The sequence below is a fragment of the Ahaetulla prasina genome, chromosome 4 (genome assembly GCF_028640845.1).
Source record: "Ahaetulla prasina isolate Xishuangbanna chromosome 4, ASM2864084v1, whole genome shotgun sequence".
Classification (NCBI taxonomy): domain Eukaryota; kingdom Metazoa; phylum Chordata; class Lepidosauria; order Squamata; family Colubridae; genus Ahaetulla; species Ahaetulla prasina.
In genome coordinates, this window is record NC_080542.1 from 108104581 (window position 1) to 108122998 (window position 18418).

Sequence of the window (18418 nt, forward strand, 5' to 3'; positions counted from 1 at the left end):
AACTTTTTAATGTTTTATAAATGAGCACATTTTTTTGTGCTACATACAGAAACAGATATGATATATGGGTGTTTTGTGTATGTGTCTGCAAACATACATGCAGACATATACAATTACCATATGATTTCTAAGTTTCTTTGACATTTTATAATTGCTCAATTTAGAAGTTTGCTTAGGTATATTTGATATCCCAAATGAATTTTAGTCAGACTTCGATTATGTAGACGGATCATGTTATAAGCTGTTTTTTGTTTTTGTTGTTGATGTTTCAAATAGAACTGCTATATAAAAATTTTTGATTTTGATTCAAAATGAAATTTTAGGCTTGGATATTATGGAAACTTCTACTTCTCACGCTTTACAATTTCTTCACGTTTCTTTTTCATAATGTAAGAATGGTACCCATTATCAGCACTGCAAATTATATTAAATTATCCTGGGTTTATTTCAGACCTCCTTTCCTGTTGTAGCATATTTTCATTTAACCTGTCTTTGTGGTACTTCATACTTCTTAGAGAATGATGTGCTCTGTATTCAGTGCCTGAGTTGTATAATTCACTGTAAAAATAAATGGATTAGGCCTGATTTTCGATAGGCTAGATATACACAATTCAGATCTACACTAAAATTGCTGAATGGAACATATCTGAAGCAATTTGTTTTCTTTCATTTTTCTCAATAGCCTTGCTTTCATCAATCGTTTACCTATCCCTGAATAAAATACACTTATTCCATTTGGCCATGTCATTGCTAACCTACCTCTGCTCTGCACATATGAATGCATCTTTCTTTTTAAAAATTATTTAAATATTTGAATAAATAAATTTAAATGACTAAATAAAAAGGAAGAGAGATGCTAATTGCAATTGAATATGTTTTCATTTTTCTCTTGTTATATTGAGTAAAGATAAAATTTGTAAATTCACAAATACAGGTCTTATTAACTCTACAAAATATATTTGCATAAGTCAAAAATGATTAAGGGAAAAACTGCACTAAATTGAAAACATAATATGTAATTGATGTCAATATTACATTATACCTTGATTTAAATTATAAAAACATTGTATAATATCATATATGCTATGTGAGATTGTATTTGATAAATTCAATTTTATTTGTATGTTCTATATGCTGCTATACATTAATAAGTATAAAAATGTGGATGGTTATCATCTGACTACAGAGAATCACAGCATATTTCAAATTGTAATTTCTTTTAACTTTGATTTAAATATTTCACATATAAGTAAAAGTTTTTAACATATATGTAAGTCTGTTATAAAATACAATTTTGAATTACATTTTGTTACCATGTATTTTTAAATGATTCGGTTTCTTATAACTTCTTTTCCCTGTCTGAAATATTTAGGAGCCTCCTTTAATGCAGAAGACATATGTTGATCCTAAACACTGTCGGGTTTCAGCACACCTAGATGATAATGTGAGTTAATTGTTTGATTAGTTTTACCAGAAATCAGTCTTAATTACAAAATAACAAATTGTATAGTCTTTTTATTTATTGAAAAGTATCCAACCTTTCATTATAATCTAATTATTTTTATAAATTCTTACTGTGCATGAACAATGTTTTTTTTAAAACTTCAAATCCTTATGTCTTATTTTGGACTCTTAGAAAATTTCTTTCAGTTGTCAAAGCTGTTCATCTTAGCAAGGCAGTTTCTTCACAAAGACAAGCCCTGAATGCATGAGCATTGTGTCCTAGATCAAAATATAAGAAGATATAAAAACAAATATCAGCAGAATAATGTTTTGTATTTCAGAACTTTGGTAAAAAATGAACATTCAATTTTAAATAATTATTGTATATTTATAAAGTCAAGAAATGATATTGTAAAGAATTTATTCAGGTAATTTATTTTATTTATTTATTTTGTCACAACATCATACAAAAAGATTATATAGTATATACACATATAAACATATAAGAAAAACAATAGGACAGGAACGGTAGGCACGTTTGTGCGCTTATGCACGTCCCTTATGGTCCTCTTACAGAGTCCCTTGGTTGAATTGGGCATGTATAGAAATTGAATAAATACAAATAAATAAATATACCAATTTATTGTTTACTTTGAAGTTAAGGATACTTCCAGTTTAGTTCCCCATTTCCTTCAAGGTTAAGGAATAGTTGTAGTTATAGCTAATGTATATAGATAATATGAATTATCTGCATTTGTTAGCTAATTATTTGACATATAGGTAGAAATTTATGACAATCTCTTTTAATCAGTGGGGAAATGGTTAAATTTGTAGCCTATGATTCTTTCTACAACTTTGGAATATTCTTCTTGTTATTGCTGCTTGGTTGTGTTTTCTAAAACAAAACAGATCATTGGGTTAGGTGTAAAATCCACAAAAACATGCAAGATTCAAAGAAGAATTGGTCTGTGATAGGCATGCAGAACTGATTGAGCATTTCTTTTGATTTTGACTTGCATGACTATACAAAAGAAGCATTTTCAGGGTGTTTATAATCTATCAGCATTTGATGATTTTTTAATCACTTACTATGATACTTTAGCTAATAAATATTCTAAGTCTGTGATCAATTCAAAATATATGAAATAAATTGAAAAGACATTTTATCTTATTGAGAACACAAATCCACAAGATTATAAATGATTATGGATACATTTGTCATGGCTCAGGTATCTGCACCTGTTCTATACTTCACATTTTTTTACTTGCTACATCAAAGCATTCCAGTTGGTATTTCTGTTTATTTACTGTGACTGTGGCATTGCCAAATATCCTTACTTCTTCCAAAAAGTTTTATATGTTTATGAGTTTGTACATTGTTGTTTTTAATATTATAGATTTAACTATATACCTTGTTTAAATTAATTTTGAACTCTGTAATTTTCTCTCTTCTGACCTCATTATTGGCATATTCATTCCCTAATTCATGGTACATTGGTATATTCGCATATGTAATGGTATATATGGTAATGGAATAATGGTATACCATATTGGGCACATTTATTGGTGCTTATTGTATTGGATTTGTATTACAGCATTTACAATCCATTGTGCATTTTAATAGTTCAGAAAATGCTTTTTACATTTATAAAAAATTATACGTAAAAAGGGGCATAAGAATGCTAACAAAGATTTGCCTGAAGTTAACATTTCTAAAGCATTTTGATATTGCAAATTCAATTTGCAATATGCCACAGTGCTATGCTCTTTAAAGGTGACGAGCAAAGTAATAAATTCCAGTAGATAATTGCAAAGCCATGGGATACTCAAAGAAGTAGGGGCCGGGATAGCTCAGGCAGTACAGAAGCCTGTTATTAAAACACAGAGCCTGCAATTACTGCAGGTTCGAGCCCGGCCCAAGGTTGACTCAGCCTTCCACCCTTTATAAGGTAGGTAAAATGAGGACCCAGATTGTTGGGGGGGCAATAAGTTGACTTTGTAAAAAAATATACAAATAGAATGAGACTATTGCCTTATACATTGTAAGCCGCCCTGAGTCTTCGGAGAAGGGCGGGGTATAAATGTAAACAAACAAACAAAAAAATTCTTTAGCTTCTTTATTTATTTTCAAGACATATTTTGAATTGTATTTCATTAGTTTTTCAGAAAACATATTGGTAGAAATATAGGTGAACTATTACTAAATGTAAAATTGTTCACATAATAGCTTTTAAAAGTAATACTATGAAATGAATTATTAGAAAGTTTTTATATTTGTCTCACAAAAATGTAAGATGGGAATCCTTTCTAAATTTTTACTGTTAAATATTAGTAGTTATATTTTGATATATTTTTAATCCATACAAACATTTTGAATCACACTGGTAAAAGACTACAGTAAAGTTTTCTACCTATAAATGTTTTGAATCTTTATGCTTCCACTCCATTTCACAAAATCTGCTTTACAGAGCTAATGATCCTCTCAAATAGTGTGAAACATATCATTTGCTCCACCACTGTGTGGGTAGAAAATGTATGGATTCGGTAAGTCAAAATGGTTTGTTGAAAAAGTGAAAGCATAACAACTTGTATTGAAAGGTAATAAACATTCATGGCCATGGCAACAAAATGAGATGTTGCATCATTCAATAGAGGAGTGAAAATAGCAATCTTACATTGCTCCATCCTTTTCTAAATTTCCTAGATTAGATCAGTTGGTGGATAGCACCTTTCCTAGGTGGGTCTGTGCTGAAGCTCATTCTAAGAAAGGACCTCCAAAGTCTACATACTAAAAAAAATGTTCGTACTTCTAATTAAACAGGTCTTAATACCTTGTCCAGTGGTCCTCTGCATGCATAAATAGAAGGAAAGCTACTTATACATGAAAGCTAAAAAGGAAAATAAGAGCTATCATTTACTTTTCCTTTGCCATTACTATTCTACGACAATAGCCTTACAGTGTCTTAGGAATCTTTGGAAAGAAAACATGTGAAAAATTATCTCATTTTTGTTTTCATTATCTGCTAGATCAAGTAGGGATTATTTCTGTTTGCAAGAATAAATATTACTGAATCTAATCCAATACAGGTCCTTGAACACAAGAATTCTAGTATTAATAAACATTTTAGCAAACTAGCAATTTAATGTTGTTTAAGCTAAGTAATCTTTTTGCCTTTAAACAGTGAGTACTCCATTATATTTTATTAGGTAGAAGACAATGTACCTCTTAAAATAATGCTGCTACTCATGGATGAAATATTTGATCTGAAGGAGAGAAATCAATGGCTACGACGGAATATCAAAAATTTGCTTCAGCAGCTTATTAGAGCAATGCATGGATATACAATAAATAAGTACTTTCTTTCATTTCCTCATTCTTTAAAATCTGTGTATTAGTGGAAAAGATATAAATCTATGCTCCCACTTTTAAACATCAATATGAATATGGCTGTTTAGGTAGTCCTCAACTTACAATAGTTCATTTAGTGACCATTCAAAGCTACAATAGCACTGAAAAAAGTGTCATGAACATTTTTCATACTTACGACCTTTGTAGCATCTCGATCGGATGCTTGGCCAATGAATCATGTTTATGATGGTTACAGTGTCCCAAGGTCATGGGATCCCCTTTTAAGAACAAGCAAAGTTAATGGGAAAGCCAAGTTCACTTAACAATTGGGTTACTAATTTAACAACTGCAGTGGCGCAGCAGACTACTTCTGCTGATCACCATCTGATCACTTCTGATCACTGCTGATCACCAGCAGTTTGGCAGTTTGGATCCCACCAGCTCAAGGTTGACTCAGTCTTCCATCCTTCCGAGGAATGAGGACCCCATATTGTTGGGGCAATATGCTGACTTTGTAAACCACTTAGAGAGGGCTGTAAAGCACTGTGAAGTGGTATATAAGTATAAGTGCTATTGCTATTCACTTGACAAATATGGCAAGAAAAGTTGTAAAATGGGGCAAAAATTGCTTAACAAATTTCTCACTTAGTAACATAAATTCTGAGCTCAATCGTGATTGTAAGTTGAGGACTACTTGTATTGTGAATTAGGGAATGAATACAATATGAATATATAACTGCTTTTCTGATATTGCTGGGCCTGCAGAGAATAGACAAGGGAAGAAAGGATTTGCCTGACTAATTGAGAATAGAATAGAATAGAATAGAATTTTTTTATTGGCCAAGTGTGATTGGACACACAAGGAATTTGTCTTGGTGCATATGCTCTCAGTGTACATAAAAGAAAAGATACCTTTGTCAAGGTACAACATTTACAACACAAATGATGGTCAATATACCAATATAAATCATAAGGATTGCCAGCAACAAAGTTACAGTCATAAGTGGAAAGAGATTGGTGATGGGAACGATGAGAAGATTAATAGTAGTGCAGATTTAGTAAATAGTTTGACAGTGTTGAGGGAATTAATTGTTTAGCAGAGTGATGGCCTTCGAGAAAAAACTGTTCTTGTGTCTAGTTGTTCTGGTGTGCAGTGCTCTATAGCATCGTTTTGAGGGTAGGAGTTGAAACAGTTTATGTCCTGGATGCGAGCGATCTGTAAATATTTTCACAGCCCTCTTCTTGATTCGTACAGTACACAGGTCCTCGATGGAAGGCAGGTTGGTAGCAATTATTTTTTCTGCCGTTCTAATTATCCTCTGAAGTCTGTGTCTTTCTTGTTGGATTGCAGAACCAAACCAGACAGTTATCTTACTGTTTCATAATTTTTCATCAGATTCCATACTTCACATCAGCAGTGTTTGCAGTTGGAAGCTTTAAACAATATAGCAATATAATCAAGCTTTACTTTTTACATATATAACACCAGTACAATGCAGAAAGGTGGAGTTTCATCATGCTTAATGTTTTTGATGTCCCTATCTAACATTAGATGCAGCTACTTTAAATACCATTTTTTTATTTAGTTATATACAATACATACATATATCTCACCAAGGAAAGATGAAGCTGACCAAATAGCTGCATGGGGGAAGTTCCAACAAATAGAGAAGCTTCCAAAAAATTTCTTTTTTAAAGACCCTATCAGATGATATACTTGTATGACTAGGACCTGGAGAAAGTGATAATATTTTATCTTCTGGGCATGCAAATGAATATACAAGAAGATGATCCATCACATAATGATGACCAGAGCCATCGAGCTTTAAAGGACTTTTAATTGTGCCAAGAAACCAACAGCAAACAGTGCAAGTCCCAAAGCATTGAGGATACCCTTAGAATTTATCAATCACTATCTGAATGCTGGTTTTTTGTAAAACTTCTTCAAAAGCAGTTCCCTGTAGAGTATATTATGATGTTCTTTTTTTAAAAAAATGACTAGGGCATGAGTAATTGAACACTCTATAGACATCTACTGTTCCATCTTTCTGAGTAAACAAATACATAAATAGATGCTATGTTTTCTTCTTAAACATAGAAGCTGACATTCCATTGCTTATTGTGTTCCAGTCTTTTTTATCTACTTAATAAAACTAGAATAGCAATTTGTGCCCTATCTTCATATCTGTCTGGTTCCATATAGATGGGAAACCTGGAGTGAAAACTTAATTAAATTAAGTTTCATAAATATCAGATTAGCTGTTTCTAATTCTCAGGAATTATATAACATTATTAATAAGCCACCAAGACTTCATAGGAGCTTTCTGTATTTGCTCTGCAAATATGTTTTCAGTCAACATATTTGAAAAATGTAAAAATACTCTGGCAATTGTATCAGCAATACATTTGTTACTAGGGAGGGTATGTATCTGACAAGGATAAGTGGAACATATACCCTTCTGTTCTCTTCTTTTCACTATTGTTATATTTTTGATTCCTTGTTGCAAAGATTTTTTTAAATTATTGTGCAATGGGTTGGAGTTATTTGTAGTTAACATTAGAGGTGTTCTTGTGACTTTAATGGGACCCAGGAGCAAGTAATTTATATACCGGTATATAAAAGCAAATAGTTATTTCAAAAGATTAATTCATAAATTTTATTCTTTCAGAAAAATAGTTGATCATGTTGATTGGATGACATCTCCTGAACAAGTAGCAGATGCAGTTAAACGGTTTAGGTAGGTCTTTAAAACAGGGAAAGGTTCCCTTAAAATTAATTTTAGTAGTTACAGTATAAATTTTTCTTCACTAGAGTTTACTAAGGCTTAAGATATTATTAGTCATTTACAAAAAGATTTACTTTGTAGAAAGCAACTGATTTGTAAATTGATACAAAAATAAAAGAAGAACCCTTTGCAGTAAAAATTCAAAGCATTTTGCTTCTGTTTAAATGTAATGGCTGTACAATCACTTCTCATTTGGTAACTATCTTGGTTAACAAATTCACGAATGCAATATTCATGAATACAGTAATTTAAAAATTATTATTATTATTATTTATTAAATTTTTATACCGCCCTTCTCCCGAAGGACTCAGGGCGGTGTACAGCCAGAAATAAAATACCAGATATGTACAATTAAAACAAATTAAAACATAGCAAAATTACAAAAACGGCTAATAATTAAAATTTAAATTTAAAATATTTAAGAATATTAATAAAACCCCAATTTAAAATCAAACTATTATGCCAGTCCCGCTTGAGTAAATAAGTATGTTTTTAGCTCACGACGGAAGGTCCGAAGATCAGGCACTTGACGTAGGCCAGGGGGGAGTTCATTCCAGAGCGTCGATGCTCCCACAGAGAAGGCCCTACCCCTGGGGGCCGCCAGCCGACACTGTTTGGCGGACGGCACCCTGAGGAGACCCTCTCTATGAGAGCGTACGGGTCGGTGGGAGGCATAGGGTAACAGCAGGCGGTCTCGTAAGTACCCGGGTCCTAAGCCATGGAGCGCTTTAAAGGTGGTAACCAAAATCTTGAAGCGCACCCGAAAGACCACAGGAAGCCAGTGCAGACTATGGAGCAGTGGTGTTATGTGGGAGCCACGAGCGGCTCCCATTACTACTCGCGCAGCCGCATTCTGGATTAACTGCAGCCTCCGGGTGCACCTCAAGGGCAGCCCCATGTAGAGAGCATTGCAGTAATCCAACCGAGACATAACCAGAGCGTGAGTGACTGTGCATAAGGCATCCCGGTCAAGGAAGGGACACAACTGGCGGACCAAGCGGACTTGGTAAAAGGCCCTCCTGGAGACAGCCGCCAGATGTTCATCAAAGGACAGCCGTCCATCCAGGAGGACGCCCAAGTTGCGAACCACCTCCTTTGGGGCCACTAACTCACCCCCAACAGTCAGCTGCGGATGCAGCTGACTGTACCGGGGTGCCGGCATCCACAGCCACTCCGTCTTGGAGGGATTGAGCTTGAGTCTGTTTCTCCCCATCCAGACCCGTACAGCTTCCAGGCACCGGGACAGCACTTCGACCGCTTCATTGCGGTGGTCCGGGGTGGAAAAGTACAGCTGAGTATCATCAGCGTACAGATGATAACTCACCCCGAAACCACTGATGACCTCACCCAGCGGCTTCATATAAATGTTGAACAGGGTAGGCGAGAGAATCGACCCCTGAGGTACCCCACAAGTGAGGCGCCTCGCGGACGACCTCTGCCCCCCTGTCAACACCGTCTGCGACCGATCGGAGAGATAGGAGGAGAACCACCGATAAACGGAGCCTCCCACTCCCAATTCCTCCAACCGGCGTAGCAGGATACCATGGTCGATGGTATCAAAAGCCGCTGAGAGATCTAATAGGACCAAGGCAGAGGAACAACCCCTGTCCCTGGCCCTCCAGAGGTCATCCACCAACGCGACCAAAGCCGTCTCCGTGCTGTAACCGGGTCGGAAGCCGGACTGGAACGGGTCTAGATAGACAGCTTCCTCCAGGTGCCGGGGGAGCTGCCACACAACCACACTCTCTACAACCTTCGCCACAAAGCGAAGGTTGGAGACTGGACGGTAGTTTCCCAAAATAGCTGGGTCCAGGGAAGGCTTCTTCAGGAGAGGTCTCACCACCGCCTCTTTCAAGGCGGCGGGGAAAACCCCTTCAACCAAAGAAGCATTTATAATCCCCTGGAGCCAGCCTCGTGTCACTTCCTGAGCAGCCAGCACTAGCCAGGAAGGACACGGGTCCAGTAAACATGTAGTTGCATGTAACCTCCCCAGCAACCTGTCCACGTCCTCAAGAGCCACAGAATCAAACTCATCCCAAATAACCTCAACCTCAACAATACGTGTCTCCGCCATCTCGGTTGAATCATTTTCTGACCAGTGTATACATTTATTACTAAATTTCTGGTACCTGACTACAAAAGTCTTCAGTGTAAAACTGATTTTAGAGAAGTATTTTGCTGCTGAAAAGGGCAGCTCAGGAAGAATTAGTTTGTTTTAAGAATTCATCTACCTATGAGAAGGCAAAAAATGGGAGAAATGTTATACACAGGATACCATAGGAAACTTTTATCTGAATGAGGTGGTAACAACCAATGATCTTTGTAGTCTCTTTCACACAGTTATGTGTTCACTTAAACAACCAGTAATGGAAAGAAACATACTGTATTTTTCGGAGTATAAGACTCTCCGGACTATAAGACACACCTACCTTTTTTGGGGAGGAAAACAAGAAAAAAATCTGCCTCTGCCTCCCAGCAATTTGTCTCTTGCAGCAAACAGCAAGCTTTACCTTCATTTTTGTTTTCAGAACAGCCTGATTAGCACAAGAATTTTTTTTTGCCTCCCAGCAATTTACCTCTTTGCAGCAAATATTGGAGGCCCTTGCGGCAATAGGCAATGGCAATCCCTGCAGCCTGAAACAGCTGAGGGCCCGGAGGCCGATCCAACCATCAGCTGCTTCTGCTAATCAGGCTGTACTGAAGCTGAAACAGGCTGTTTGCAGTTTGCTGCTTGCTGCAAAGAGGTAAATTGTTGGGAGTCAGATGCCAAAGGGTGGGGGCCAGTGGGTGGGCAGGGCTACATTCAGTGTATAAGATGCATCCAAATTTTCACCCTCTTGGGGGGGGGGAAGTGAATCTTATACTCCAAAAACACAGTAATCACTAAATGAGGAGAGTGTGTGTAACTTTGTATATACCACCTAGCTAGATTTTACTGATTCCTAAGCTTAATATTGTTTCATTGGGCTCCACCTTATAAACTGAAGCACAGTCATGTGTAATGCCATTATAAATTCAATAAATCACTCAAAAGCTTAGTCTGATAATGCATGTACATTTATCAAGGAAAAAGATCATTCAAGTGCTGTTCTTTTATTTCATGCAAACCTGTCATAGGCAAGATGTATTTGGTAATAGCACTATTTTCAGATACTGTAATTCTAAAATGATAGTCATTTTAATAAATAGATTTGTCTCCTTCTAGAGATGCCTTTTGGCCAAATGGCATTTTAGCTGAAACTGTTCCACACAGAGATAATGCAATCAGAATGCGAACGCGAATTGCTGCAAAAACAAAACTGCTGGGAGTAATGCCTGGTAAGTGGAAGGTATTAAACTAATTACTTTCTTGAACAGAAATAAGGAAATACCATCAAATGTAATAACTAAATAGTATTTTAAAAAAAATTATTATACATTTTCCTTTCCTATACATCATATTTCCAGTTTTGTAATGCCAGTGTACTGGCTGTATCAAGTCCTTTTTAAGTACAAATAGTATTATACGCCCTGAGTCTAACCATCATTCTCGTAGTCATACAATGTACTCTCTTTTAAATACATAGTGTTGTATGTCCAGTTATGACCATTATTTTCATAGTTGCACCACTCTATAACATTTTCACTCTACGTTTTAATCTATAATCCTGTACAATTCCGATAGTACTGTTACTTACGATATCTATTCTTGTATATATCTATATAACTCTACCTATTTCTATTTTGTTGATTTTCTTTCGTTATTAAGTTACTAATCTCTGCACCTGTTATCTAACCATTTGTACAATAAGTCCCATGTTGAGCAATACTCAGATTCCTCTTTATTTTTTTTATTTTTTTTTATTTTATTACTTTTTTTACAACAAACAAACAAACAAAAAATACATTATTACACCCTTGTGCTATACATAAAAGGAAGATTTGGGTCTTCGGATATATCCTCATGATTGCCAAAATCCACGTTCTCGAGGTACAGGTACTGAAGCGTCCAATGTTCCAAGCGCAAAGTCCACAAATGGTTTCCAAGTCTTCCAGAAAATATCTTCTTTATACACACCACTTCTAATTTTAATATCACATGTCATTTTATCATTTAAAGCTAATTTCCACATTTCAGAATTCCACTCTTCTATTCTAAAAATCACATCTAGTTTCCAATATCTAGCTATTATAATTCTACCTATTATAATCATAATTCTAATCAATTCTTTTTCATATTTTGTTAATTCTATTTCCTTAATTACCAACAATAATATAGTTTCCACTCTCAATGTTATTACTTTCCCCATCATTTCAAATATCATTTTCTCCAATTGTTGCCAAAACTTTTAACCTTATCACAATTATACCACATATGTTCATAAGTCCCCAATTCCATCTCACATCTCCAACATTTTTACTAATTTTTTATCCATTTGTGACAATCTTACTGAGTCAAATACCATTTCCAAACAACTTTATAATTGTGCTCTTTATTCCTTTTAGATAATGTTCTCGTAATTCTACTCTTCCAATTCACATTCCCTTCTGAATCTGGTATTTCAATATTAAGAACTTTTTCCCAATTTGTCCTCACCACTCTTTGTAATTTTTCATCAGAATTTATAATCTTATAAACCCTACTAACGAGTCCCTTTAGCCCAATTTCATCTTTCATAATCCGAGATACTAAATATTCAAATTCAGTTTCACATCTATTTATCGAATAATTTTCCTTTTGTTTTTTTGTCCATTTTTCTATCTGTATTTTTTCAAACCAACTTAACCCTAATTTTTCAATAATTTCTTTATTCCTCCTTTCATTTCCCATAACTTTTATCCAATCTCTAATAATTTCTATATTTTCCTCTTTAATCACTTCATTAGCTTTTATATTATTTTTAATCGGCCAAATTCCAGTTGTCTCCCCCAAAAAGATTATATCCGGAATTAAAATTTTAACAAATTTGTTCCACATTTTACTTAATCCCTTTAACCAATAACTTCTACTTACACATTTTAAATTTGCTTTATCTAAAAACCACCTTGATCCAAATTTCTCTATATCCCTTAACTCTAAATCTCTCCAATAGTTATCTTCACCTTTAAGTATTTTTACCACTATCCGGATACCATACGCACAGTAATAATTAAATAATTTGGGGATTCCTAATCCACCTTCCTTTTGATTTTGATACCACATTTTCTTCACTAATCTAGGTCTTTTGCCACCATTGCAAAATTTATCCAGTTTTTTCTGATATCCTTCAATATCTTTCTCTGTCAAATTTAGTGGTAGCATCTCGAATAAAAAGTTGAACTTGGGCAGCAACATCATCTTACACATTGCAATTCTACCAAACCAAGACAACTTTAAAATTTTATATTTATCTATCTTCTTCTCAATTTCGTTAATCACCACATCATAATTAAGTTTTTCAATTCTTTAACCTTAAGTGAAAGCACTATACCCAAATATTTCAATGTGTTTTAATCCTTATCCCAAATTGCTCTTGCATATTCTCAGACTCATTACCATTACTATCCATCAATAATTCTGACTTTGACCAATTTACTTTCAATCCTGTCATTTCCTCAAATTCTATCAAATGCTTATATATCTTTTCAGATCTTTCTCTACATTTTCAAAATAATTAAAGTATCATCCATACAAATTTATCTTATACCCCTTATATCCTTCTAATTCTTCATCTTTTTCTATCATTTTTGTCAATATTTCCATAGCCAATAAAAATAATGTTGGGGACAGGGGACATCCTTGTCTCGTACCAGCTTCTAATTTTATCTCTTCAGTTAATATTCCATTCACCTTCACTCTTGCACTGCTCTTTTGGTACAATTTTGAAATAACATGTATAAACTTATTACCAAAGCCTAAAGCCTCCACAATTACTTTAATTGTTTCCCATTGTACAGAATCAAAAGCTTTAAAAATATCCAATGATACTATACCAATTTTATCACCATTATATTCAGCTACATCTATAATATTTAATACTCTTCTAACAATATCACTCATGTATCTACCCTTCACAAAACCTACTTGATTATAACTTATATATCTATCTATAAATCTATTTAATCTATTACTTATAATAGCAGTAAATATCTTTGCATCCTGATTAATTAAAGAAATGGGCCGATAGGACTCAATCCTTTCTAAATCTTTATCTGGTTTAGGAATTAGGATATCACCGTTCTATTCCATGACGAAGGTACTTCCCACCATGTAATATTCCATTGAATAATTTTTGCAATCTTGGTATTATTAATTCTTTAAATTCTTTATAAAACTCAACAGGTAATCCATCCTCACCTGGAGCTTTCCCTAATTTTAATTTTTGTATTATTCCATTAATCTCATCTTGTGTTATATCTTCTTCCATCAATTCCTTATATGTTTGATCAATTTTCACCACATACTTTTCTAAATAGCTTTGCAATTTTCCCGATTAATTGGTTTCTTTGAATATAGATTCTGAAAAAAATTTCTAACCACTTCACATTTCTCTAATTTTTTATAACATCTTATACCTCTATCATCTATCAAAACTCCAATTTCTCTCTTCTCTCTTTTATCTTTCGCCATCTTTGCCAATAATTTAGAATTTCTATTACTAAATTCAAAAATTCCTATTTAAAAATCTCAAATTTCTTTTACTAACTCTGTATCTTCTTCTATCATTTTATTTCTTAACATATTAAGCTCCTGAAGAATTTTTTTTCTTTAGTAAGCAAAATTGATTTTCCAATTCTTTAATCTGATTTTTATCTCTTTCCATTTTAATTTTTATAATTTTTATATTTCCTACTTGATAATTTAATACTCTCCTCTAAACACCGCTTTCATCGCATCCCAAACAATTTCAAATTTAACCTCCCGTTATCATTTAATCTCCAACTTTCCTCCAATTTTTAAGTATCCATTTTTATCCTTTTCATTTTATACAATTTCTCGTCATATCTCCAATAGCTTCTTTTTCTCAAAATTAAAATCTAAGTCCACCATAACTTCTGCATGATCAGAATCTTTAAATTCCCACATCTACCTTATCCACATTATTCAACAAATCTTTAGAAAGAAAAATATAATCAATTCTAGAATATGTATTATATATCTTAGAAAAAAGTGTATACTCTCTCAATTCCTTTAACCTCTCTCCACACATCAACCACGCCGTTTGAAGCATCCACATATTTAAAATCCCCATTTTATTTGCTCCTCCACAGCGGGTGGGATTAGTACTATCTATTTTATCTCTGATTAAATTAAAATCCCCAGCCACAATTACTTTCCTACACTTTCATTCTCCAAAATTTTGTTATTTTTCAAGAAATTCTCTTTGTTTTCATTCGGTAAATATAAATTAACAAGTGTCACTTTTTCCTCATTAAGATTTCCAACAATTATTACATATCTTCCATCTTCATCCAAAATTACCTTATGTTTTCAAAGTACACCCTATCTGATATCAGTGTTGCAACTCCTCTAGCTTTTGAAGTTCCAAATGCTTTTCATATATTTGCATACCTTTTATATACATTCTATTTGAATCTTCAGATTTCTGATGGGTTTCTTGTAAAAATAAAATGTCTGGTAAATCCTTTTAATCTTAAATTCCAATCTTCTTCTTTTAATCTGATTCCTGTACCCTTCACATTCCATGACATTATTTTTATAACTCCCATTTAAAATATAAATTTTTAATCCTATCCCGCATCTTCCTTTCTGTGCCCACCACCCGACATTAAACTACCATATTTAACATATAAACAACAATAAGAAAACAAAAAAAACAAAACAAACAAAACAAAACAAACAATAAAGTACAAACAATCTTCTTCCCCACATCCTCATCGGTTTCGCCTCTATAAAGAGAATGGGGAGAGGGACGTGCCAATGCCGGGCCACTTCTTTCGGGCTGTCTATTTAAATTCATCACTCAAAAAAAGATAGCGATGACCGCATTCAGCTTCATATTTTCCAAGACTCTTATCTGCTTCTTCTCCTACTGTATCCTCACGACTCTTCTTCTGTTCAACCAACACAGGTGATATTTCTTTCCTCTTTAACCCTTTGAGTCTTGCCCTCCAATAGCCCCTTTTTCTTCTTCTGGGATTGATGTTTCCGTATGTTCCACCCATCTGAAGCATTTGATCTTTTATCTCCATTAAATCCTCCATCTCAATCAGTCCAAGCTCCGTAAATATAATAATGCATCTATATCTGGGGTGATTGTACGCATCCTTCCTTTATAAAAAATTTCAATTGTTGTGGTGGCCTCAATTGTATTTAATTCCATTATCTCTCAAAACTTTTGTGATTGGTTTTAAAAAATCTCCATGCCCTTTCTTCTCTTGATATATCCGGGAAGACTTGAATAGTCTTCCTTCAAACTCAAAGCATCTCCCAACTCTCTCACCTTGGCCATAACTTCCAACTTATCACCAAGATTTGCGAACCTGACAAGCACATTCCTGTTAGAACCATTTTGCCTTCTATATCCAATTCTAAAACACTTGCCAGGTCTGCTATTGTGAGCGTAAGTTGCGTATCCAAATCATTAATCCATTTCAGAACCCGCTGTTTCAATTTATCCTCCTTTTCTTCGAGATTCCTCTGATAACAAATTATATTTCCTCATCTCTTCTTCCAAAAGACAAATTCTCTTATCTTGCTGCTCATTTTATAAAATATTTTACCAATTTGCCGATCTACTTTTACCTCATGCACATGCATCTGCTCCATTTCATCTTTAATCATTATCATTTCCTCTTTTGTTTTGCAAAGTTTTCATTCATCTCTTGCTTCAAATTATGCATTTCGGATGTCAGTTTCAATGTCAAATTATCTATACGCTCTGATAGTCCTGCTATTTTTCCCCCAATTTTATTTAAAGCTGCAGCAAGTTGCTGCGTTTCTGAAAGTTGTTGAGTCATTTTGAAAAAAACCAAAAAATTTCCCAAACTAAGATTCCAAACCAATTTTACAGAGGGTCTTAGTGAAGATCAAAGGACGACTGTCTTTTAATTGAAGCGAAGCGGCTTATTTGCACTGTTATCTCTCAAGTTCAAGGATACTCCACAAAGAAACACAAAACTTCACAGCTAACATTAATCAGCGCCATTTTTCCTCCACGTCAGCAAAGCAGAAAGGAAGACAAACCAACTTAAACGAAGCAAAATCCTTTTTTTTTTTTTTGTAATATAAACAAGCTATTAATTTGCTCTCAAGAGAAAAAAAAAATAAAGAAAAAATTAGCTCAGTAAAATCCTCTTACTGCCAAACAATCCAATAAAAAATCAGTTTCTCTTCTCTTCAATTAAATTCTTCTTGGCTGAACTTCCGGAAGGCTCAAAAAAAAAAAAATTCTTCTCATTATCAAATTCAGTCCTTAATATTCAGTCCTTAATATTCATTCCTTAGCCTCAGCAATAGAAAATTTTTTTTTAACACAGAACAAGATAGTTAATTTTGGAAAAACAGAACACAGTAATTTATTCCAACTTATCTTGTCTGCCGGCTCGGTCAACCCACGCTGTAGAAACTCCTTAATTCAAGCCGTTTCAGATGACCTACCAGTTTTAAATTCAATCTGCTGGGCTGTTAACACTTTCAGTTCATGATTTATTAACTTTCATCCATAACAGTGCATTCCAAACGGCATAAATTCTCATAAATCTTCATTAATAAGCCCTGTGAAGTGAAGGAAAGGTCCTTACCCCACCACGGTCATGGCCACGCCCCAGATTCCTCTTTATTTTTAAGTTCCATTGTTAACCTGTCCAATTCAGCACGTTTTAATATTTTCTTTATTACCTTTTTGTCTATCGGTACACTTTCGTTTTTCCAATTCTAGCTGCTATTATTACATCTTACATTAAGTATGTGATTCTTTTATTGTATTTCCTGGATAGTATACCTAATAAGAATAATTCTGCTTTTAGATCTATTTGTTGTGATGTCATCTCTTCTAATCTATCTTTGACCAATATTTTTTTTCCGTTGGACAAGTCTACCACATATGATAGTAGGATCCTGGTACCTATTTATATTTCCAACATTATGGTGACATGTTTAGGAACATTTTTGCCATTCTTGCTGGTGGCAAATGCCATTTATTTTATATAGAGTTTCTTTGGATGCTGTTGACATTGTTAATTTGTAATTTCTTTCCCATAGTTTTTGCCAATTATCTAATTCTATAGTATATCCAAAGAATTTTGCCCATGCTTTCATGGTTTCTTTTACATATTCTTCTTCCATTTTAAAGTTCAATAGGTAACTATAAATTTTTGTTATTAATTTTTCATCTGTCCCTAACAGTATCTTGTCCAATTCTTGGGGTTTCTTATAAAATCCATTCATCTCTGTATCTTTCTTATGTCTCATTTGTATTTGTATATGTGGCAAAATCAATTCCCTGATTTTTTTATTTTAAATCCCCTTGTTCATTTAGTATATCTTTGTCCTTACAATTTTATCCCGATCTAAAACATTAGGGTATATTAACGCCTCCATCGTGGATAGCCAGACCAGTATTTTTCATATAATGATTCTGTTGGATTTTTTTCCCATACTGACATCGGAGAATTTATGTTGGAAGTAACTATGTGGTTTACTTTTCCCATACCATACAAATGCATGCCACCCCAGTTGTAAATCATGCCATTCTATCATCAATATTCTTTTGTTCTTCAAATTTATCCAATCCGGTAGCCCAAATCCTCCCTTGTTTTTGGTATCTTGTAACATTTTCAGTTTAATTCTTGATTTTTTTAACTTTAACATCAAGTCTATTTAAATCTTCAAAAAACCTTTTTCCTAATTTTATCTGAA

The 18418-nt window shown here is 34.0% G+C and overlaps 1 protein-coding gene across 1 annotated transcript in view; it reads left to right on the forward strand.

Annotated features, from left to right (window-relative positions):
* The window catches only part of SNX13 (sorting nexin 13), a 152797-nt gene that overhangs the window by 129401 nt on the left and 4978 nt on the right, over window positions 1-18418 (forward strand). The window contains exons 21-24 of the mRNA XM_058182742.1: window positions 1373-1444; window positions 4651-4796; window positions 7462-7530; window positions 10784-10896. Of these exons, the coding sequence (XP_058038725.1) occupies window positions 1373-1444; window positions 4651-4796; window positions 7462-7530; window positions 10784-10896 (400 nt within the window). The remainder of the gene's footprint in view (window positions 1-1372; window positions 1445-4650; window positions 4797-7461; window positions 7531-10783; window positions 10897-18418) is intronic.